The sequence below is a fragment of the Phaenicophaeus curvirostris genome, chromosome 5, assembly GCF_032191515.1.
Source record: "Phaenicophaeus curvirostris isolate KB17595 chromosome 5, BPBGC_Pcur_1.0, whole genome shotgun sequence".
NCBI lineage: Eukaryota > Metazoa > Chordata > Aves > Cuculiformes > Cuculidae > Phaenicophaeus > Phaenicophaeus curvirostris.
The window spans coordinates 58,708,121-58,732,645 of record NC_091396.1 but is presented as its reverse complement, the minus strand read 5'-3'; the positions used below and the strand labels follow the sequence as shown (position 1 = coordinate 58,732,645).

The window sequence follows — 24,525 nt, the reverse complement described above, 5'->3', positions numbered from 1 at the left end:
AGCTTTCTTGTGTTCAATGTTCAGAGGTGTCATTTGTGGAGTGCAGATATGCTGTCCAGTTTGCTCCAGCTCCACAGTAACTGTCCCATGTCAGGATTTTGGATATTATTTTGTTCAATATTGGTCAATGTTGAGTTCTCATTACTGATCAAGTCTTTGTGTTCTAGCACCCAAGATCTTCACCTATTACTTGCATCATTAACTTGTCACCAAAGCTTTATGAAGGCTTGGATTTTAAGTGGTAACACACTGTACGCTTAAATCCTAGTCTGGACAACCCCAACAAAAGCTTTGCATAGCCTAGCATCTAGTATTATTTCCATTTAGAATTGAGCTAGAGAACTAACAGAACAACAGTATTTGTATACTTCTTGAACCCTACACAAATTCACTGGGTGTTTTATTTTCTTCTTATTCAGCCTACAGCACCAGTGTTACCTCTACTGATGTAAAGGTTCCCCTACTGAACCACCTGAGCTTGTCCAGCAGGGACAGAACAGTTCAGTACTGAACTTGCAGCAGCTTAAGGGATTTGTATGTCTGCATGGATGGAAGTGCAATAGTTGAAAATGGTCAGAGTCCGGTGAGGGTTGTACTGCGTGACTTTGAAATCCGCCTGAGTCAGTCTAGAAGGAAATACAAAGAACTGGATAGAGGTAGAAAGAGGAATGTGTAGGAGCTCAGTCAAGGAGAAGAAAGCAACAAGGTTTAGAGAAGGATTTAAGAAAGGCAATAGCTTATTTGAGGACAGTTTCTGTGGTTCTTGGCAGCCCACATCCGCTGCCAAGGCAAGTTATGCAATAACCTATGCCACTACATTGTAGTTCAAAGCAAAAAAAAAGAAAAGAAAAAAGGTACTTCACTGGAATTTTAATTGTACGTGATTTTATATACTAAAAGTATATTTTGAATTTCCCATTATAAGTTTTAGCCATATTCCTTGTAATTTTCTCCCATTAACATTATGCAATTTGATTAATTCTTCATGTACAAGTTCTGTGTATAATTTATATATCCATTTCTGCAGTGCTGTAACTTGCTTTTACCAGAGGTTAGCATTAACTGTATATATTGTGGTGAAAAGTGAAAGGGCATTATTGTTGAAGAATTTGCTACATGAATGTGATGATTTCAAGAGCCTATGATACACTAATTCAGAGAACATGTAAATGTGCACAATAAAGTACTGCTAAGGCACGGCTGTGTTCTCTGGTACTTTCCTAGAGGCAGCCACAGCACACGCCTTTGGTCAGTGTACAACAGGAAAACAACACCAGCCTGCTGGGTTCTGTTAACTTGAGTTTCCTCATTGTTAACCAGGGGCACAGAAAAGGACTTGCCAACCGCTTCTGGAACCTCCCTACAGTGGCTCTGCCATATCCCAACTGCAACAAATTAATACTTGACTAGAAAAGCTCCCAAGGGTCCTTCACACACGAGCCAACAACAGAGCCCTGTGAGCTTGCTCACTCAGTTCTTACCAGCACGCAGAGACAGAGGGCAGGAGGACACTGGGCTCGGGACGTGTTAGCCAGAGGATTCATCCCAACAGTTGAATCAATTATCAACACTTAGAACTAAAACTGGAGTGCTGTTTATAGAAAGTCAAAAGGTTTGGAGTTCAGAGAGTAGACGCCACAGCATCCATCATTAAAAGAAGTTACAGGCTGTGAAATCAAGTATCACCTCATTTTTTTAAATAAGTGAATTAATTTATTCATATTTGTACATTAAATTGTATACAATTTCAGATAGCATTACAGTTAGATTAACAAAAGCTAGTTACCAAAAAGAAAATACAAAACTAAAAATTACTCTGGAAGCTTATTTATTACAGAGGAAAGTTTCAAAATCTTAAGTCCAGTTTGGTGGTATTGGATGAAATATTTAGATGTTTAAAATGAAATGGTTTTTTTTTTAAAAAAAGGTGACTTCTATAAAATTGTATCTAAGGCAGATTTTATCATACATTGATTTTAAACATTTGGATAGAGGGAAAAACCTGAGATCTATACCCAAAAGCTATTCTCTGCAGAAGAGACAGACATTTGTTTGCCTTTTGTAGCAAACAGTATATATAATCGTTACTATAAAAGTTGTGCTGTACATTAGCTGTAGTGCAGGTCACTTTCATATTAAGTGCCAGTAAAGGCTTAACAAAATATACAAAGTCTTAAAAGGTGAGGCTGTTTAAAGCATTAATTGTATACATATTGCACACTATAGTGAATACTCACGGTTCAAAAAAATACTCACATGGCATTTGCCAGTTCTTACATAATGAACCACACTGGAATGAGAGTCAGGAATAGCGACTGTTAAGCTGTCAAATTAGCAGAAAGGGAGAGGCAGATCCATGGAGGCTGGTGTCTTCCCTCAAGTGGCCAACAGTTCGCTCTTCCTACTGGTCCCGGGACTCATAAAGAAGTTTTGTGGCCTAATGTGAGGGCAAAATGTTTTTGTGTTAATGGAAGTTTTACTTGCAGCCACCTCATCTCCTTCCTACCTCTCCAAAGGTTTCCTTTAAACCTCAGGCTTAAAGTTCTTCCTCTACTATTTTCCTTAGGGCCAGGTAGTACTCAGTAGCACTTTTTGAAACTATTCAAGGTTACTTTAAATTCAGCTGGAGGTTGCTTAATATTTTTTCACTCATTTTTTTCTTCTTGGCCAGAAATGACTATTTCTCAAAGCTGCCTCTGAAACAGTTACAAGTAGGATTTCAAAGATTTCTCAAAGTATATTCAGTAAACAATACTCTTTTCTATATTCCTCCTACCTCTCCCACTTTCCTCTTGCACAGTTTGGCAAGGTGTCCCACTTGACTCAAGCTGCAGTACCAGCCAAACTCCTGCGCATTCTCTAGCAACAAGTCCTTTCATGCACTGTTAGCCAGAACCTCGGAGAGTCTCACTGCGCTGCTGATCAGCAGCTTAAAATTTAATTAAAAACTTCTAATCAAAGGAGATAAATCGGGGAAGAGTTTGTTAACGCTTATCTGTAAAATACTGATTCTCATCACATTTGTAGGAGTCGTGTTGCTTGTGCGGGATGCCTCAGAACAGGTGTAAGACTGCTGAACTGTACTTGGGCAGCAAACGAAGTTTGTGTGCAGTGTGCTGCTCAAGTTAAATGTTGGGGTTACGAGTGGCTGGGGAGCTTAACAATGGTGATAAAGCAGCAAGCAGCCACATGCTCACGTTTGCAGGCAGCTTATGAATTACAGTTCTGATTATCAATCAGGAGAACAAAGTCCCAGAACTCAGTGAGGCTGGTTTGGGTTTTTTGTCTCCCATAACTTTGAATTATGAACTAAGAAACCTCATTTTCATCAGCCATAAAGTGCCCAGCAATATAAGATGGAAGCGTCTTCCACAGGGTCCTGCCCACATCTCTGTTCCTGTCATGAAAAACCAGCAACTTTCAAACTTCATAAAGTAGTAAAAAACCCTAGCCAAGTTTAGGTTTGGAACAGTATTTCCTAAGGCACATTCTTCAGCAACAAAAAAGTAACAGCAATGAGTGAAAAAAAACTAAGGAATCTAAAAGTCCAGTGCCTACTACTTTTCACCTAACAGCACAAGATCTTGGGAAACACTTTGCAGTGCTTTTCTTCAGGTATCTGAGCATAAAGCTGAAGTCACATTCGCAACAACCATCCATAGCTTCTGTTTTCTCAGCAATAAGGCCCTAAAATCCTGAAGTAACTTCCTTAAGTTCTGCCTCCTTTGCTTACCTTATGCATGGCTGCCAGCCAGCTTGCTGACAGCTTCTTGTTACAGCTGAAGTCTTCACCAGCTGTGAATTTCATCTGCGTGAGCTCCTCTGATCCTGGTACCTTGTACTGCAGAACCATCCCTATGGCACGAGTATTGCCTCCTGAAAAATGAAATTACATCTTTGACAGCAACAGGTTTTATCATCAAAACTTCTCACCAACAAGCATGTTTAAAGAACGCGAGCTCATTGCTTAATTCAAAGCACTAATAACTGTGCCATTGTGACAGTGACCACAGGTACTAATGACAGGCAAGGGAACGTGCAGGCTCAATACTGTTTGATTCTCTGGCAATCACTGAGGTGGGATTTCTTTAAGCCACCAGGTACAGGCACTGAGAAAATCCTCCTGGTTTAATATTGCTGTTCCTCTCTTCAGCAGATGCCAGTTTCATACTGTCGCACGCAGTTTCTAAAGTGAATTACTACTGTCCAGTCAGACTGTTATCAAAGAGCGATCCTTGCTTGATCCAAAGACTGGCACAGCAGTCAAAAGCCCTTCCAAATCTGGCAAAGGGTGGAGGGCGAGAAAGATGTTTGCGCCAAACTAGATGATGGCTGGCAACGTCATTTACTTCCTGAGGGAAATCCGCTACAAGGGACATTGCTCAGACAACAGTGCAACAGCGAGACAGTTGTATTTTTCACTCCAGCTGCACAGAGGTTAAGATAAACCAAAGCAAAACTACAGAAATTAAATAAAAGCTTTGCTTACAACAGCACATCAAGCTTCCCATACCCCTCACTGGCACTGCTTATTTCCTGCAGTTGCAGAGAATAAACTGAGCCCCAGAAACAGCTCCGCCACATACAGACACATTTTGCAAACTGTGTGAGAGGTCTCCTGGAGCCTGTAATTACTATTTGAGAAGCCATAGGCAGACAATGTCTGTCTAAGCAACAACCTGATCAAAAGCCCAAAACTGACGTGCATAAACATAGCTATGTTATAATAGCTATTACCACCTCTTCTAGGATAAACTGAAATCCAGCTGCTTCATCACTTGCTCCCCTGCACCCACCTGGTCAGACTGACAGATCAAGGCCCTGCTTAGAAACAAACCAGTAGAAATCCAACACCTACAGCCTTGACTGATTTTTTTTTTTTTACTCACACTGCCCATGTCTGGCATTACAGGACACTACTGACTCAGGCAAAACACACCTTACACAAGACATCGTGTTTATTTTAAAGAAGTGTAAAAGCAAGCCATTAATTCATTCAGTGAAAAAAAACCATACTGGACAGTATGTAGTGTATTGCTCATTCCCAGTATACACAATTCAGCTCACATATGCTGAAGGAGGCGACTTCTAATCCTGTGTATATCATTTCTAACATTGTATATATCATTTCTTATCCTCTCTTCTAGCATGGACAATAGCACATGTGGTCTAAAAAAGGCCTCAAGAAGTTTTAGTTCTCCAAAATGTTACAAAACAGTCATTCTCAATCTTAATAAACAGGCAGATGGGAAGGAACAGATGCATGTCAGATTTGAACATCACTTGTCTTAAGTTGAGCAGCTATAGATCAAGCGCTGCAGAGGAAGGAGGATTGTTGGAGGGGGTGATGGCAACATGCTCAGGTGAGTCATGCTCAAAGGTACTGGCAATACCTTCAGTAATATGCTGGCTCTCCAGAAGGCTGGTGTAAGTGTGAGTATCTTTTTCTACCATCATGAAGGCAGGCAGGCAAAAAGATAAAGCAGTCAGAAAAGTAGTGAACAAGGAATTACAGGAGCATTAAGTAACCCAGCAACACGTCTGGCTGATTTGAATACCAAGGGAAGTTTAACATTAACATGCTGTACTGACTGAATATGGTGCAGACAGGCTGTCTGATTAGAAAATTCCAGCAGTGACAGAAGTGTTGCTAAAGAACAATTATTAAAGTTCCTGACCTTGTTTGTTCTCATTTCAGTGAAATCATATTCAAGTTCATCCTGAAATACTCTAAAATCTGGTAAGAGATGAGGCAGTTAGGACCTGCCCTCCAATTTAGATGCTACCAGTTTCATTTGGCCACCTCTTCATCTTGAATTAAATTAAAAAAGTGCAGTTTAAATTATTTATTTTCATCCCCACAGTTACTATCTCAATCTCCTCTAAATTGTTTACTTCTCCCACATTAGAAGAGAAATCCCAGCTAGATTCTGAAACAGAAGTTACTAAAGACTAACAGTTCCCTCCTATGAGCTCTTGAATCAATTGATGTTTATATTTAGCCAAGAGAAAGGACCAGAAAAGATGGTGACCACCTTTATTCAGGTTTATCAAGAAGCAATCCCACATTACAGCTGGAAGGCAATGTCTCTAATCTTAGATTTTCCCCAAAATCCCAGTAGCCCCATAGTCAGGGTTTCACACCCCCTGCTCTGAGAACAGTGGTAACTGACATAGTTACACCTAAATAACCTATAAACGCACTGCCTAGGCTTGAACAGTAATTATAATCTCACATTTTCTTCTTAATAGTTAATTTGTATTCAATGAAAAATTTACCTCCAGGAGTAAATCCTTCTGTAAGTATCTGAACAGTTGAAATCTGTATTATTTCAATTTCATAGTGGCTGTCTCCATCCAAAACCAGGTACCTACACAAAAGCAAAAAAAAAAAGGTTTTTTCTTCTACAATATCAGGTCCAAAACAAAGGAAGAATGTAAATAATCTCTCAGTGACTGGCTGTTTATGTTCTTTGGGGTGGGGAGAAATCAAGCAGGAAAAATTACTTTTAATTGAAGGTAAAAAAAGCCCACAAAACCTGTAGTTCAGTTTGCCAGGAGATCCTTTCAAAATACTAAAAGCGTCCTCCCAAAGTTCTAGAAGAGGAGGAGAACACAGTCTAAAATGTGTTCTAGCCAACCAAATTATAGGGATGACCGAAGTACAGCTTTGGCTGTAACACTGAACGACTTCGAGCAGTGTTAGAATCATTCTGAAATGAGCTTTTTTTCAGTGGTTACAGATTTTTCCCTGCCCTCTTTCCAATAAGCCTCCTATGAGCTGGCAAAACCCCTCTAATTGCAGTGGCACTGAGACACATTATCAGTGAGCGGAGTTTTGTTTCAAGGTCCCTGATCCACTGCTAGTTAATTCAAATAAAATTACTCAAATAAAGTTGTCTCTATCCTTTCAGTCCAATTATTCTCTCCAATGTCCTCACAGCAAGTTACTCTCATATTTCATATAGGTCATCTAGTAACACATCTGTAAGAGCAACAATAACATAGTTTACAAGTGCAATTTCTGTCAATCTTTCTCACCTTTGATTGTTAGAAAGTCGACAAACCATGAGCTCAGATTTATCAGATGTTCCCAGAGTTACAAAGAACGTAGCACCTGGAAAGAAATGTTTTAGTATTTTAATGCAGAGTTTAGGAAGGAACATTCAAAAGTATCAACAAAAATAACTATTTTTTACTTTCTGCACCCAATACACTGAACTGGGTGAATTAAGAGATTAACTGAAACATTAAAATTATTAACGTCAGGAGAACACTCAAGTATAAAAAGCTGGTATTTAATTATCATGTCCTGAATCACGGGATCTTTCACAATTGCCATGTAATTTTTCCCACATGTTGCAGAAATACAAGTGATATCGAAGATTAATCTCTTAAAAATGAGTAGATTTGGAGATGGCAACAATCAGCAATTAAAGACTCTATCTTGTCACCATAATATACACTATTGTTTCAGTATTCAAAAAAAATCCATCAAAAGAATCTCACAGCAGGATGCGACTTTTGGCTCTACTCTTCATAAATAGCAGAGACCCCTCCTGTTCATTACTGGAGGCTCAGTTCATTATGGGCAATGAACTTTAGCCTTCATGTTACATTTCCTCCTGCTCAGAACAGCTCCTCTGGCATCAGGAACCTCATCTTAGCTACATTAGTGAGGTGATTCATAACTTAAAATAAAGCAGACAAGCCTAACCACTGTACTTCCTCCATGCCTTATGTTCCCATGTTACCTAATCTGAATGCTGTTGGTCTGGGAAATGAAAAAAACAACACACAGCCCTGCCAAATGATCTGCAATCCGTCTCTATGCTCTGAGCCTCAGTGATCTTCCCCTTGCTCTGTTTCACCATCTGACACAGTCCCATGGACACCCCGGCTGCTGCCAAGGCGAGGCAGAGGCAACAGTGCAGATCTGCAGAGAACACCACCTCTCTGGCCAAGATCTGTGGCCCTGCAGCAAGTCAGGAACAACTTCAGCCTTTCATTGCAAAACAGAAACACAAGCAGGACAAGCTTTAAAGAAAAGATATTCAGTTTAAAATATATTACTTAGCAACAACTCCACACCCTCATCTGAAAAGCAGAGTGAAGACAGATTTGTGTATTACAAGGATAAGGATACTCCTTTCTGAACCTGGAATCTCTGTAGAAACATCCACGTTCATCAGACATGCAGTTTAGCTTACTAATTATGCACACTGGCATCATGCTGAGAGCTGAGGGCCCATCAAAAGGCACCGAACAATCACAGAGTATTTTAAAAACTCAAGACTCAGCTCTCTTAATGTAACTGGAACACAAACTATTGCATGTAGTTTTAATGCTATGCAAAATTGACCACTTGCGATGATCTGCCATCAACTACAGGGGCAGGCCACAAATAAGAGCAAAGCTCACAGATGGAGCTGGAAACAAGCACTGTGTCTTGTTAGACAATATTAATACATCCTCTGCTGTTAAATGTTTTTCAACCTTATTTAATATAACAGGAATATCGCTAAAAGATGCACTATTTTAAGAATGCCAACTACACACACGTGTTCCCAGAATCACAAAATACCAGGTTGGAAGGGCCCTCAAGGATCATCTGGTCCAATCTTCAGCATTAACCCTTATAGGGGCTAAAAATTCCTTCTTAAAAGGAATTTAATTAAAATCACTCTTTAAATACTGACTAAAAAATGTAAACCTCTCAAAATAACCAGATAACACCGAATTATTAGCTGGCATAAAAAGCATGACAACAAAAACGCATTTAAAGGAGACAAAACTGTAGCACATTTGGCAAGAGGCATTACTCTTGCTGTTTATCACATTTGTTCAACACGTTTCAATAAATATAAATGAGATCAAATCAGCACGTTCAGTTCTTACCATTCATGAGCACCTTAAGCTGTTTGTCATAAAACTCTGTTTCTTTCTGAGAGATGAGCGCACATTCAGCACACTGGCGCACAGGGTCCACAAAGCACATGCGAGGCAGAGGCACTTTTTTACTGCAGCACTTGTCACAGAAGCACTTTCCACATCGTCGGCAGTGATGCTGCACAGGAGAGAACACACTGTTTATTGGCACAGGAAACTATCAGGGAATAATTTTATGAAGATTCTACATTAAATATCATCGTTCCCAAGAAATGGAACAGTTCCTCAAGTGTGAAAAACATAAATTGAAGGACAAGTAAAGGGATTTCAACTGCTAGAGTGGCAGCAGTTCTCTGGAGGTTGAACACAAAGGACTGAGAGTACGAACAATAGCACTATCGGCCTTTGTTGGCACTCTGTAAACACACTTCTGAAGTGGACCAGACAAGACACTAAAAGTGCTTCTCATGTCCAGTAAATCCTTCACCTTACCATCAAAAATGCAAGAGAAGATTGCTTTCTAGATCCCTTCTCAATTCCAAGAAAAGATCTTGGGAAACTTGAACTGGAGATCCTATTCTTGTCCCTTAAAACTTATTTCCAAGTTTTTCCCAAGGAAACTTAGAACCTGAAGCAAACATCACAAACATCAGGCAGCACAGTACAAATCCAATGCAGCTGCAAAATCGAATCTAGTACTGCAACGTGTTTCACAGCTACAGATCTGCAACAAATGGCCTCTGCTCCAGATCCCTACTGGGGTGTGACAGCCCCAGCTGGTCTTCCTGACGCAAATTCTCCTGCCGGAACGAGTATTCCCAGGCAAGCAGGAACTGATGCGTTGCTCAAAGCAAGTTTGAGCAGTTTGATACAAGGAACTGATACAGTACAGTTTTGGTCAGCATTAGGCTTTCCTTCCAAATGCTACACAACATTCTCCAGAGTATTTATTTCCCAAGGCTACCTCCATGTACTTCTCAAAGGCAACACAAGTAAAACACAGCAGCCTAGTGAACTGGTGCTTCTCAACAAAACCACTTCAACCACCCATCCACCATGCTCTTAACCCATCCAACTAAAGGTAAAACAAGAACTAGGAGAAAGTATACTCCACGATTTAGGAGTACTAGAATCAGTAACCCTAATGCTCTTCAGGCCTCCTGAAAAATTACACCCATCTGGTATAACATATTACTGCATCTGGTTCACAACTTATTCCTCCCTCTCCCTCCAAACAACTGACAATGTCAAAGCACTATAAGTGACACTTTCACAGCTTTATGCACTTTCACAAGCACGTGCTAAGAGCATCCATGTAGTCATGAAAAGCAACAGTATTCCCTGCGATAAATCATGCTCAGCTTTTTTTGGGAGGCTGTTTTCCTTCTCCGTGCAGAAACCCCCGTATCAGCAGAATGTTTTTTGACAGCAGCATCCCGTACACCAGCACACATTCCACAGTGACCTGCTTGCTTTCATGTACTCAGGATAACTTAACTCTTAGTGTTTTCCCTTTGTACAACTGAATTATTTGATTCGATTTCTGCGTCAGTACAGCCCACTCCAGCATAAGTTCCTCTAACTCTCCCTTTAAATGTATATTCCATGGGTACCCAATAATTTGGAAAAAACCCAACTAGACATTACACAACGAGGAACAAGAATTTCAAAGAAATGGAATTAAATCAAAAAGGACCTCTACTCAGAAAAAGCAGAACTGAAAGGAAAAATTAAGTTACATCAGACTCTGCATGCTATTCCATTGAAATCCTCTACATTTGAGATCAGAGAAGACCATGCAAGTATTTTGCAAGTTAATGCTTTCACTGATTTCTCTTACCTTTCTAGTTATGAAGTCAAATTTTGTGTCACACTGCATACATCTTGGGCACTAGAAAACAGTACAAGATAAGATTAATCTACAAGATGTCTAAACCTTTAATCCTGCTCCCATATATAGAGACTGAGTTTTATATTATGCCCTGCAAAGAAACACCCCCAGCACATTGTTATCTTTATCTTCTCATGAATGGTTTTAATTTCATTTAATGCTGATGCAGCAAAATAACATCATCTCCATTTGTAAGACAAAAAAAAGCTGCCAAATGCATTCACCCGAAGGAATACTACTTCTTGCCAGCTGTAAAAACTATATTTCAGAAGTACTTACATTTAATTATGTTTCACTATCCAGACATATTCTACTGTCAACTGTAAGCTGACCTCCTCACTGTACTATACTGCAATGCTCTGTTGACTCTCTAAAAGTGTTTAGAAATTTTAATAGTCTCAATACTGACACATTTTTGAAACACGCTAGGAGACACTTGGCTTGCTTCCAAGCCACTAAGACTTCATTTTTATTCCAGTTACAAAATGTCACTTCCTGAAATATCTCTTTCCTAAAACAAGCCTACACCCACACTCCTCCCAAAAGAAAAGCCCAGAACAAATTGAAGAAGTTTCTCTCTCTCTCTCTCTCAAAAATTTAAAGGGTGGCAGTTTTGATTTTCTAAACTACCAGTGGTCATTAGACAATTACATTTTTCTATACAGAAAGTCATCTACCAGAGAGCTGATATTCAGCTGTTAGATCCCTGGATTTGCACAAATGTTTTAAATATTTCTATCCACCATATAAAAAAACCCCACTCTCTAAGGCTTATAAAGCAATTATTGCAAGATTTATTTGCAAAGACTAATGCAAAATTATGCCTGGCATCTGAATCAGGAGAACATGGTTAGATCATACAGGAAGCTTTACAACTTCAGAAATCAACCATTAAAACTAGACGATTTCACACTTCAGCAGAATGTCACCTTAAAAATTATGCCCTAAGCTGAGTAGATGTTATTTGCTAAACACACAGTAACCACCATTTTCCTTAATTAACATATTTCAATAATTAACATATTTCAATAATTAACATATTCCAATAATTAACATATTCCAATAATTAACCTGTTATAGTTTATAAATTCCTTCAGGTTACAAGATCTTACGTAGTTTATATCGGGGACTTTGGCTTCAGTAGATACCCAATCACTGTCACTACTACAACAGCTACAGCCAAGAAAATATTGCAGCAGCTACATTAAAAATTCTCTAAAACTTTTCATTTTCTTGTGAAGTACAAGATTGTTAATAATTTACAGCAGTTTATATGAAACGTTCCGATGTTTAAACAGAAGTTTAAGAAATTAGAGTAACTGAACTCTTTGTAACAGAACATTGTTCCTTGCAATTCATGTCACAATAAGCTGTTTCTAAATACTGCACAAATGAGAACTACAAGTGTTCCTGTTTTGTTTCAAAGAGCCCACGGAACTAAGGCACCGAACCACTTCTCTTCACCACAGCTGTAGAACAGCTCATTCAAACACCCACTGATGAATAAACTTCAGCATAAAACACCCTCAGCAATCCTGAGGGTTTGTCTCTGTAACAAGTAGTACTCCACAGCCAATACCGCATTTTACTTGACATTGATCTTGATTTACTATATTAATTTTTTACATTTGTAGCTTCATAGCTTGTCTGGGAGCCAGACCTGGGAAGAATTTTAGTACACTTTGAATTTACCTGGAGTCCAGCTCATCTTGTTAACGAAAACAGGTTTGTTTTGTTCTGTGGGGTTTTTTTTGTCAGAAGTTAAGCACAAACTGGGGGGCAGGGAGGGGAGCACTCTTCTAAATACTGTCCTAAAAAGATTCCATACACAGTGTTACACTAAACATACAAGTTGCTTTTCAGTGAGAAACCAAATCATCCATCCTCTTACTTAATAGAAGCTCCACAGAAAAACATTTCTGAATTACAGAGCTATCTTGATAACACTGCCTGAAACAGAGTGAACAATCCACAAGTGAAATGGCATATGGCAGAAGGCACTAGGAAGATTTTCCTACAAAAACACTCTAACACGTGCTGGCCCAATACACCACCCTTTCAAGGCAGCCAAAACCAAACGAGCCCATTTGCACAGCACCAATTTTTCCTCTGCCTAGGAACAGCTCTCTATTGAAGAATATCTTGAATTCTTCCTATCCATCCATACGATGATGTAATTAGAGAGTACATGAGTATTGAATGAAGCCTTATAACTTTAAGGGTTTTTTTAGTCACATTTACAAAGAAGAAAGCGTGATGTTGGAGTTACTCTTCGAGTCTTCAAGACACAGATGTTTTAAAACTACTGCAAACCTGATTTTTTTTGGAAAGCAGAAACAAGAAGATATGAAATAAGGAATTAAATTAAAATGCACGTCATTAGTATATTCATCTTGCATATAATCAACATACCATAAATACTAATACTGGATTACTTGATATAGGAAGAAGAAAACGAAGGATGTACAGCAGTTGGCTCTTGTTATTAAATTAGAAAATACAGACAGCTAGTTCATTTCAAATGGAGTGGAACTTCTCAGGCACTTGCTGGAGTCTGGTAAGAAATTTGTGTAACACAGTGGATGCAGCCAGAGGTGAGAATACTGTTGGTTGACTATGGTTACACTTCACACGCTTTATTTGCGTAGACACCAACAAAGCCATTCAAGAAGTGAAGCAAGGTAGCACCCGGTTAAGCTTGTTAACATGGTAAACCCTTGCAAAGCTGAAAGTTCACAAGCTCATCAAATCACACCTTGCAACACACCCAACTAAAACAGCTGATGCCAGAGTAGAAGACAACCCAACACAAACACAGCAGATATGGTTTACGATGCTCTCCAATATTATAACTGAACAGAGCCAATTCACTGCCTGAGCTAGAGGAGTTTGCCAGCAACCTGAGCGCAGCTCCATTGCATAACTCATGCTGACTCAGCCCGAGCCAACAGAAAAGCCAGTGACACGAAGCTCAGTTCCCACTGCCAGCGATCCAGAAGCCCTAGGGAATCACTTTCACCACATCTGCGAGCATCTCTCGCCCACCACGGTACCAAGGCACGCAGTATTCCCCAGCCACACGAAGATCTGGGACACCACTGGATGCCATGACGCTCGGCCACCTCTGCATGACAGCATACAAGTTTTACTCCTTTTCCAGTCTAAGATTCCCTCAGTAGGAATCTCATCAGTTGAGCTCTGCTGGTGACCAACAAAGAAATTCCTGATTAGAGAAGGCACAAGCAGTGACCAACATTAAGCTTTATCTGAAGTTTAATGATGCTCAGCACAAATTTTTGTATTATTCTCCACTTCAATCCATTACTTATATTGAGAATAAGATTAACAAAAGGAAAGTTTTCTGTAGTCCTCTTTTGGTCATAGACTTCAAACTCCTGAAAATAACTGATATCTTAAAACTGTACAATCTTGTGACATAAAATTGAAGTACATTTCAGTTATAGAAATTTCACAACATTACTAACTGCCAACACTTTTAGGTGACTTTACTTTTAAAAAATAAGCCAGTAGTCTCTTCCTGCCTAAGGAAAACAAAACTACTGAATTTGTGTGTGTTACTGGCTGCACAGCAGAAGCCAGCGCATTTGAAAAGCCAGAACAACATTTGCCAATACTAGTCTTGGACAAACACATTTTTTCACTTACATCTGACATGGTAACAAGAACAAGTGTTCTTGCTGAAAATCACTAACTAGATAGTATTATCCCTTTAAAATTTAATTTTAGTAATAAAAGCATGGGTTTTATAAGCTTCCCTGTGTACTGTGTACCTGTTTTACTTAAAGAAAAAGTTTGTAACACATTTGGTGATCGTTAGCCAAAGGGAGGTCAGAACTTCAAATGTTAAGAGATCTAGTAAAATAACTTTTTACAAAATAACAATAATGCAAGATTAAGAATACCAATTAACAAATGCATTTAAAAGGTTTGCCTTGAGTTCACTTCCTCTCAAAAGCAAAGGTCATGAGTCTGATGTAAAGGTAACCTTCGGTCACACAGCAACACTCTCAGCCTTCTGACCAAGAGCCTACAGGCAAAAAGCTGAATTTTGAGGAGAAGGAGCAGGGCAGCACAACTGCAACACAGTATTCAAACTACGAACACACAGACTGATATACCTAAAATATACAGGCTTAATTCTTAAATATATCTAACTAATTTAAATGAATCCTACCATAATCTTCAAACAACCTGTAGTTGAATTAAAGTGGTATGACACATTAGATTGAGTTAAAAGCACCTTACTTTTATGAAATGAAGCTAGGCTGCTATAACGAAAGACTACTGAAACATAAAACTATATTTCAGAAGGTCAGGGATAAAGCAAATTTCAATTCAACTGTTATACTAATTATATCCAATGATGCTGATGATGCCAGGCATTAGTTTCCAGGTGGCACAGGTCAGTGCACACAGGGCACAGCAAGTCACCCACACAGCAAAAGCAGACTCCACTCAACACACAAGGAAACTGCTTACACAGTAACTGCTCAGACTTTGCTACACACTCCCTGATAAATACACACCCATCTACAACACACTCAGGGCCAGGTATGGTTCCAGCAGGGTGGCAGTCCCAGAAGCTGAGAACAAACTCGTTCGGATGACACTGCTCTGGTCACCAAAAATTTTCTTACCTACACTTCACATAAGACAGACACCCAGCTGCTACTGATGACAGCAGGAGGTTTTTTATGCTCTAAGTATGGAAGAGAATAAATTTGAGAAAACTCCCACCTGATACTTTAACACACTGCTTGTTAGAGTAAATAGAAAAAGTCACTTTCCAAAAGAGGGCTGTTATTTTGGACAAAACCCGACACTGTCTTACTAGCCATACACCTCAGGGCACTTAGTCAGTCTCAGTTGCTTGAGCAGCAGAAGCTGTGCTAGCAGAGCAAGCCTCCAGCATCATCACTTTTACACAGAACTTTTTGCCTCCAGAGATACCAAGCAGCAGCAAAATTTCCTTCCTCGTTCCTAACCAAGGAGGACATAGCGTTCCCATACAAAACAGACCAACCGTGTCAGTCTCTGGCAAAGAATGGCTTCGTTTAATGACTCCCTGCTTAAATTTGCATTGGCTCATCAAAAATAAATCATAATTCCAGCCACATTTAAATGCACTGGCATGTATCCACACTGCAGAATGCTGGCAATAAATAAACAAATAACTGGTTCTAAAAGTTGTATTAGCATCTAAGCTGTTAGGACTGCTACATAATGCATATTGCATGAAATTTAATGTAACATCACGATCATACAGTTTACTTGGAAAGCATTTACAAGCAAACTTGTCTGAAACTTATTTGAGGCTGATTTAACGCTAAGAACATTCACAGTGGGAGTCAGAGGGGCTGTTCTAACTCAGCCTCACTGACTTAATGCTGTGGATCGCTTTTTTAAGTCAAAACAGTCTTCAGAATTACTTGTATAAGCATTTAAAGGCATGGCTTCACTAAACACTAAGGCTGCAGAGCTTGCTTTGCTTTTAACTCATTAAGGCCCTTGCTAATTTCAGTGTCAGGGCTGCAGATCCCTGAAGAACAAGTCCCATCCTTTTCACAGAATCATAGAACGGTTTGTGTTGGAAAGGACCACGAAGGTCATCCAGTCCAACAGAACCCCCCTTCATCTTCATGCAATAGGACATCTTCAATTATATCAGGCTGTTCACATTACCACCCAACCTGACCTTGAATGTTTCCGGGGATGGGGCATCCAGCACCTCTCTGGGCAACCTGTTCCCACCCTCAGCATAAAAAATGCCTTCCTAATACCTAGCCTAACCTTCTCTCAGTTTAAAGCCATGACCCTTGTCCTATTACTACAGGCCTTGCTAAAACTTCAGCCCTATCTTTCTTATAAGCCCCTTTTAAGTACTGAAAGACTGCAATAAGGTCTCCTGGGAGACTTCTCCAAACTGAACAATGCCGACTCCCTCAGCCTTTCTTCATGGGAGAGAGGCTTCAGCACCTTGATTATTGTGGTGGCTTCCTTTGGACTTGCTCCAACAGCTCCATGTCCTTCCTGTGATCAGGGCTCCAGAACTGGACGCAGGACCCCTGGTGAAGTGTTACCAGAGCAGAGTAGAGGGGCAAAAACCCCTCCCATGACCTGCCAGTCCATTAATAGAATCATAGAACAGACTGGGTTGGAATAGACTTCAAAGCCTATCCAGTTCCAACCCCCCCTACCATTGGAAGGGACACCTCCCACCAGACTAGGCTGCTCAAGGCCCCATACAACCTGCCCTTGAACACCTACAGGGATAGGACAGCCACAGCTTCCCGGGGCAACCTGTGCCAGTGTCTCACTGCCCCCAGTGTTAAGAAATTCTTCCTAATGCCTAATCTAAATCCACCCCTTCTCCCCCCCGCCCCAGTTTAAACCCATTCTACCTCATCCTATCACTCTATGCCCTTATAAAAGGTCCCTCCCCACTTTCCTACAGCCCCACTGGAAGCTGCTTTAAGGTCTCCCTGTAAACTTCTCTTCTCCTGGCTGAACAACCCCAACTTTCTCAGCCTGTCCTCACATGAAAGGTGCTCCGGTCCTCGGATCGTATTTGTAGCCCTCCTCTGGAGTTGTTCCAGGAACTCCAGACCCTTCTATGTTGAGGATTCCAGAACCGGCCACAGTACTCCAGGTGAGGTCTCACAAGAGAGGAACAGAAGGGCAGAACCCCCTCCCTCGCCCTGCTGGCCACACTCCTTTGGATGCAGCCCGGGGCACCCTCTGGGCTCTGAGCGCACGCTGCCGGCTCCTGCCCACACTCCCGTCAAGCAGCACCTCAAGTCCATCTCCGCAGGGCCACTTTCAGTCACATCATTCCCCACCCCGCACTGAAACCGAGCACTGCCCCCACCCAGGCGCAGGACATCGTACTTGGCCTTGCTGACCCTCCTGAGGCCCAACACCCAACGCCACCCAAGGAGATCAAGGCCCCGCGGCCCTCAGCCGCCCCCCCGGGCTCCCCCCCGGGCCGCCCCCGCTACCTCTTTATCGGGCACCCAGGGCGGCTCGTCCAAGCCGAAGGGGCTGCGAGCGGAGCGGTGCTCGGGCACCATTCGCAGCCCACTGGGCGAGCGCACCAGCTTCTTGGCGTCGCGGGCCTCGCCACCCGACATCTTCCCCCCGCGGCGCCGCCGCCCTCAGGCTAGGGACGGGCGCGCGCGGCGCGGCCAATGAGGGAGGGGCCGCGAGGCGACAGGCCCCGCCTACCCGGGCCGCTCGGCCAATCGAAGCCCGGCGCCGAGCCTGCCGGCCAATAGCCTGTCACTCCCGGCTTAGAGCCCCGCCCCTTCCGGACCCTTGTGCCTACCCGCCCCGGAACAGCGCGCGCCTCGGCCCCGCCCCCGAGGACACAACAGCCAATCACCGCGCGGGGAGAGCGGCGACAAGCCCCGCCCACTCCCAGAGGTACGCGTTGCTATTGGCTGCGCTGCCGGACGACGGCTTGTGATTGGTCTGCCGGGAGGGGGGAGCCGGTCGCCCATTGGCCGCGGCGGCAGCGGCGCGGCGGTAGCAGCAGGAGGGCGGACACGTGTCCCTCCGCGTGCCCCGGGCCGGGGGCGGCGGGGCCGCCGGGATGCGCCACTCCGCGCCCCCCCGGGACGGGGATGGCGGGGGGTGGGTCTCTGGTCCCGGTAGGCCTCTGCGATGTTAATTACTGGTAATTCTAATCTGTGCTGTGATTAGCTGAACCCATTAGGCGCGTGTATAAACGTACAGGTTGTATGGGGCTTTGAGCAGCCCGGTACCGTGGGAGGGTGTAGGACAGGATTTGGCTAGCTTCAGGAAGACCCCCAGCAGGGACCAGTTGATAAAGGAGGATGTGCTGGACGTGCTGGAACTTGTTGCCGCAGGCCTTGGGAAGAGCAAGATAAGGCTTTTGTTTAGAAGGAACAAAAGAGTACTGGCTACGTGAGGATGAGCACAGGTGTCTGTGGTTGTGAGACAGTTACCTTGATAAGAGGAACTATTGTTGTTACTGAAGGAAGTACATGTTTGAAAAAAGCTTTTTTGTATTAACCAATCTGTGATTGCCTAGTTTGGTGTGGGGACCAATTGGTTTGAGACACGCTTCTTGTAGCTAGTATAAATATGTCTGAAGAACACAATAAAATTGACACTTTTTGCTTGTATCAAGTATTGTCCCGTCTCTCAATCGCGGCAAATTGGTGACCCCGACGTGATACCGACGTGATTGCCAAGGGTCAGAGAACCACCTATCTGGTGGCATGCCATGAGTTCCACAGAACGTTGAATGAGCTGCTGAAAGGAAGCAGGAACCGGCCGGTAAATAATCCCTCTGGAGCATAGAGGTGAGCTGTGGGAAACGGGAAAATGGGGAACCAGGCTTCTTCCCCTGAAAGAGACGTATATGAACTTATGAAAGCCCTTCTTCGAAAGCATGGGAAAAATATCTCTGGGCATGATCTTAAAGTAATACTTAAATGGGTACAGGCGAAAATACCCACCATAACTGCGTCCCCTATCTTTACGCGGGAACTTTGGGATGAAGTGGGGGTGAAACTGTGGGATGCTACGATAGAGAAAAAAAAAAGGAGCGAAAAAGCTGGAGGCTCCCTGGCAGAAAGTTTTTGAAGCGTCAAAGGTGCATGTCGGCTCAAAAAAGCAGAGCGATAATTTCAAGCCGAGTGCAGGATCGTCAACAATTGTACTAACCCCTCACCCCCCTAAACTGGCTGCGCTTGCCTCTGCACCCCTCGACGGGAGGGCCGACTACCCCTTTGACCCGGGTCCGATAGACAACGACAAGGAGCCCGATCCACAACCCCCACTGTCCCTCAGGCCAACGGGTGCAACTCAGGAGGGAGGCACAGCAGCGGGGAGAAATTGAAATATTGCAAGCTTTGATACGTGCATGGCACGGCGAACAAATTAGTGACGAGGTAATAAAGGAGACTCCAAAAAACTGTAAAAAGAGAATCAAGCCGCCCGGCTGAGGGCCACTTCCCCAGCCCTCCAGCTCCCGCGGAGCGGCTCGCCGCGGGGGGGCCTCTGCCCTGGGGCGGGGGGGCGCCTGCTGCTGCCGCAAAAACCCGAGCAGTTTCAGCATTGCAGAAGGGACTGTTAAGAGATACGATAAGAAATGGCTCAATTACCTACAACAACAGCTAGGATCATTTACCTATCAAGCAGAGCATTTTAAAAGACACTGCCACACGCAACGCCAGGAGAGAGGGCCTAAAATCTGCCCTTGGTGTGGAAAGGGCAAACATTCTACCAGTTGGTGTAAATCAAAATGGGATAAGAATGGGACAGTATTGTCAGAAAACCAGAAGCAAAGCATGGTTCAGAGGCACGTACCAACACAGACGCCTCTGCAGCGAACAGCAGCTCTCACCTCAGAGCAAGAACCAGAGGCAGCACCGAGATAGATGTGATCGCCACCATCGCAGCAGTGCTGCAATCGTCTGCACTTCACACAATACCACGGAATGTAAAAGGACCATTGGAGGGTGGCTTTACTAACTTGTAATTTGAATGATTGTCAATAATTCGATTGGGAATCTTTGTTTTACCTGGGGTTATTGATGTAGGCTGTGCTGGAATAATTTAAGCAAGGATATGGATGCTATCTCCACTAGTGTTATGAACACCATTTCCACTAGTATTAATACCAACAGATAGCCGGATAGTGTATTTAATTTTGTTCAAAGCAGGTGTATTCCAAGCTGATTCTGTAAAGCGTGGCTCACAAGGATTTGAGTCCATAAGAATCCCTGAAATACATTTGGCTTAGTCTACAAACTCAGCCTCTTATGTTGAAGTGTAGTGTAACCCTTAGTTGTGCACGTTCCACTAATCTTGTGGGGGAAGAGATGTGTTAAATGCAATGGGAATAGATATTAGAATTATGAACGAGTGAAAAATTGGGTACATTTCAAAACTTAGTGAAGGAGCAAATAGATCACGGGCATACAGTCCCATTTAATAGTCCTTGGAACGTACCTGTATTGGTGATAAAAAAGAAATCTGGAAAATGGCGTTTATTACATGATTTTTCTAGACAAACTACAAGAGGCCTTAAATAAGCAGGCAGACAATATCACCGCTAGATAAGTGTTGCTTAAACAATTAGCCTTAAAGAATGTAAAGATGGACTTAGTGCACTGTTAACTGAATTTTCACCTGTTACAAAGATTGCTTGTTTTACCAGAATTGACTGATGCCAACTTTACGAGAGCGATGCAAGTAATAGTCTGGATGCCTATGCCTTCTGACTTTATATCAAAGGGCACTAGAATCACTCATCTGATTTGTTTTTCAGCAATTGTACTCCATGAAGAGACAGAGGCTGTGGTTCAACTGAGCAGTCCGTGATTCTATCAATGCAGAAACCACGAAAGTCTTATATAAGTGAAATATTTGTTAGACAATCGATATAAGCCTTATTAGATAATGCATCTACATATTTTAAGTGTTGTATGTTCCCGGTACCGTGTGTAGATTAAATATCCGTAGCGTGGAAAAATTGTGGATCCAATAGTGATAACCAATGTTGTATGAATGTATTCAGCTAGCTGAGAAATGAGTGGTCGTGTGCATATGCGTGTATGTTTGAAGTACTTCAAACGTTTGTAAGACTTAGAAATTGGCTTTGATTAACCTTGAAAATATATCTCTGGGGCCTTTCAATCTCAAAGGTCCACTAAGCCGGCAAACAGGTAGATTTACCTGGGGATCTTTGGAATGAAAGGCTTCAGAAGAAAAAGTTTTAAAATACCTAGCAAAACATGCAGCTATATGTGTGTGAGTGCCCCCCGCTTCTCCTTCCTTTCTAAGTTTTTTTTCTTTCAGCCTTTAAGAAGTCCAGAGGAGTTAAAGGTGTTATCTCTCTAGGGGAATGTTGTGAGAATACTCTGCATTCCAATGTCCCTCATCAGCAACTACTGGGTCCTAGTGCAGACAACCTTTTAGGGATAATTGAGGCAATGATAGAGGAAAATTCAAAAGCTTCATTACGAATTATTGAGTGGATATTTTGCCACACTAACCCCCAAAAACCATAGTCACTAGATTTGAAATGATTACAACGATAATCACCGAGAGAAGAAAAGAAGTGTTCAATTATTAGGCCAAGACTCGACAATTATTTATATCCCAATGACAAAAGAATATACTAATTAGTGCATGGCAAATATTTTGAATTTACAAATAGATCTAATAGATTATCCAGGAAGTATTGATATCCATTTACCAAGTCATGTCATTATTGAACGTACTCATCAAGTAGTAAAAACATTGTTAGCAAAACAGAAAAGGGGGGAATCAGGAGAAACACTGTAAAACAGATTGATAAAGGTGCAATATGTAATAAATTTTTTGCGATTAGCAGGAGATGATCAAATTGTGCCGAAGTTGAAGCATGTACAAACCATGTCATCAAAATTAGAGCAAATATAAGACAATGTGAAAGTGCTATTGAAAAACAGTTATTAAGGGCAATGGACAGGTCTGTATAAGCTACTAACATGGAGACGAGGTTAAGCTTGTGTTTTAACAGATACAGGACCACTTTGGGCACCTGCGAGGTGGATCAAGCCCGCATTGCTGCGTGACAACTGTTGAGCCCCAGCCACGAAAGCAGTCGACAAGAATGAGGAGAACTTAACATTATGGATGCTCTTAATCTTATGGGTGGTAGTTAAAGGATATCCCTCGGTGATCGATTCTCTAAAGAATGGGTGGATAACAAGATGGGTATGAGAACTGTTGGTCAAAAGAATGTTGTAAAAATGATCGTGTATGTTTTGGTGGTCTTTATTCTTTTACTACTCTTTTTGCCATGCCTATTACAATGCCTGCAAGGACTAATGGCGCGTTCTATAAAGGAGATTCTTGTTGTGCAACAGGAAGGGGGAGATGTAGGACAGGATTTGGCTAGCTTCAGGAAGACCCCCAGCAGGGACCAGTTGATAAAGGAGGATGTGCTGGACGTGCTGGAACTTGTTGCCGCAGGCCTTGGGAAGAGCAAGATAAGGCTTTTGTTTAGAAGGAACAAAAGAGTACTGGCTACGTGAGGATGAGCACAGGTGTCTGTGGTTGTGAGACAGTTACCTTGATAAGAGGAACTATTGTTGTTACTGAAGGAAGTACATGTTTGAAAAAAGCTTTTTTGTATTAACCAATCTGTGATTGCCTAGTTTGGTGTGGGGACCAATTGGTTTGAGACACGCTTCTTGTAGCTAGTATAAATATGTCTGAAGAACACAATAAAATTGACACTTTTTGCTTGTATCAAGTATTGTCCCGTCTCTCAATCGCGGCAGGAGGGGGGCGGAACTGGGTAGTTGTCAGTTTAGCTCAAGCCACACAGACCTCACCTGGCGTCCTGTGTCCAGGTCCGGAATCCTCAAATAAGGGTCTGGAGCTGTTGGAACGGGTCCAGAGGAGGCTACAAAGATGCTCAGAGGGCTGGAGCACCTCCCACGTGAACACAGGCTGAGAGGAGGCTCTGAGGAGATCTTATAGTGACCTTCCAGTACCTGAAGGGGCTACAAGAAAGCTGGGGAGGGACTGTTTGCAAAGGCTTGTAGTGATAGGTCTAGGGGGAATGGGTATAAACTGGAAAGGGGCAGATTTAGACTAGACATAAGAAGAATTTCTTCACCACGAGAGTGGTGAGGCACTGGCACAGGTTGCCCAGAGAAGCTGTGGCTGCCCCATCCCTGGAGGTGTTCAAGGCCAGTCTGGATGGGGCCTTGAGCAGCCTGGTCCAGTAGGATGTCCCTGCCCATGGGAGGGGTTTGGAACTGGATGATCTTTAAGTTCCTTCCAACCCAAACTATTATGTGATTCTATGATGTAAACAGCTCCCTGTGAAGACTTCTGCCAGTGTACTCTATCATCATTGTTTTTCTTGCAGGGGCAGTGTACATGCTGGCCCGGAATCCATCCCTCCAGAGCTCGTCATGGTCATGATTAGTTTGGTGAGTTCCCATGACTGTCAGGACACCACTTTGAAGAGGTGATGCTTAAAAATGACCAGTTCCTCTAGTGCCTTTTCTCGTTTTGTCAGGATCTGTGGCAGCCTCTCCTCCCCCATGTTAAAGAAGGGATGGTTCGCAAAGTCGTCTATTCTTACAAAGCTTTTGTGTGTTCTCCCCAGCCCTTCAGAAGCAGTAATGGGCCCCATAGAACTCTTTGAATCACAGGATCGTTGGAAAAGAACTCTTAAGATCATCCAGTACAGCTATCAGCCCACCACCACTGCGTCCTGAAGTCCCACATCTATACCTTTTTGAACATCTCCAGGGATGGTGACTCCCCACTTCCATAGGCAGTCTGTTCCAGTGCTTCACTGCACTTTACTTAAAGATTTTTTTCCTAATATCCAGTCTAAACCTCCCCTGGGACAACTTAAGGCCATTTCCTCCTGTCCTGTCACTTGTAACTTGGGAGAAGAGATGCCTACAGGGCTTAGCTGTTGTGGTTTAGCTCAAAGCATTCAGAAGGGTGCTTAATGTTGTTATTTAATGCTTTAATGCTAGATTTGCTAGTTAATGAAAGTGTATTTGGCTATCCGATGTATGGAAACACCTGTATCATTCCAAATTGTACGTGCGTGTGATCTGTTTTCTATTTGAAAAGTAAAAGTTTATTTGTGTAGAGTAGCAGGATAGAAATGACTACCTAACATGTCCACTGACTCCAGTCCAGAGCAAAAGTCCTAGCCAAAATGAAAATGAAAA

General features: G+C 42.4%; 1 protein-coding gene and 1 long non-coding RNA gene across 4 annotated transcripts; one reads left to right on the top strand and one right to left on the bottom strand.

The window, feature by feature from the left end:
• Positions 1-1,401: 1,401 nt before the first annotated feature.
• On the bottom strand, positions 1,402-17,963 carry ZFYVE21 (zinc finger FYVE-type containing 21). Of its 3 annotated transcripts, XM_069858926.1 has the most exons (8): positions 17,800-17,963; positions 10,730-10,780; positions 8,899-9,067; positions 7,042-7,117; positions 6,280-6,371; positions 5,394-5,447; positions 3,734-3,876; positions 1,402-2,437 (listed from the first exon to the last, which is right to left on the bottom strand). In XM_069858926.1, exons 1-8 carry the CDS (start codon positions 17,929-17,931, stop codon positions 2,402-2,404), a joined length of 753 nt encoding a protein of 250 aa, XP_069715027.1. In that variant the 5' UTR covers positions 17,932-17,963; the 3' UTR covers positions 1,402-2,401. The 3 variants fall into 3 exon arrangements, with proteins under 3 accessions (XP_069715027.1, XP_069715028.1, XP_069715026.1); XM_069858927.1 differs by lacking the exon at positions 5,394-5,447; XM_069858925.1 differs by lacking the exons at positions 1,402-2,437; positions 3,734-3,876; positions 5,394-5,447 and adding an exon at positions 5,457-5,737.
• A 408-nt stretch (positions 17,964-18,371) lies between these two features.
• Positions 18,372-23,909, top strand: LOC138721598 (uncharacterized). The gene is made up of 3 exons (XR_011337571.1): positions 18,372-18,476; positions 23,700-23,763; positions 23,853-23,909. It is a non-coding gene; the product is annotated as an uncharacterized lncRNA (long non-coding RNA).
• Positions 23,910-24,525: the final 616 nt, after the last annotated feature.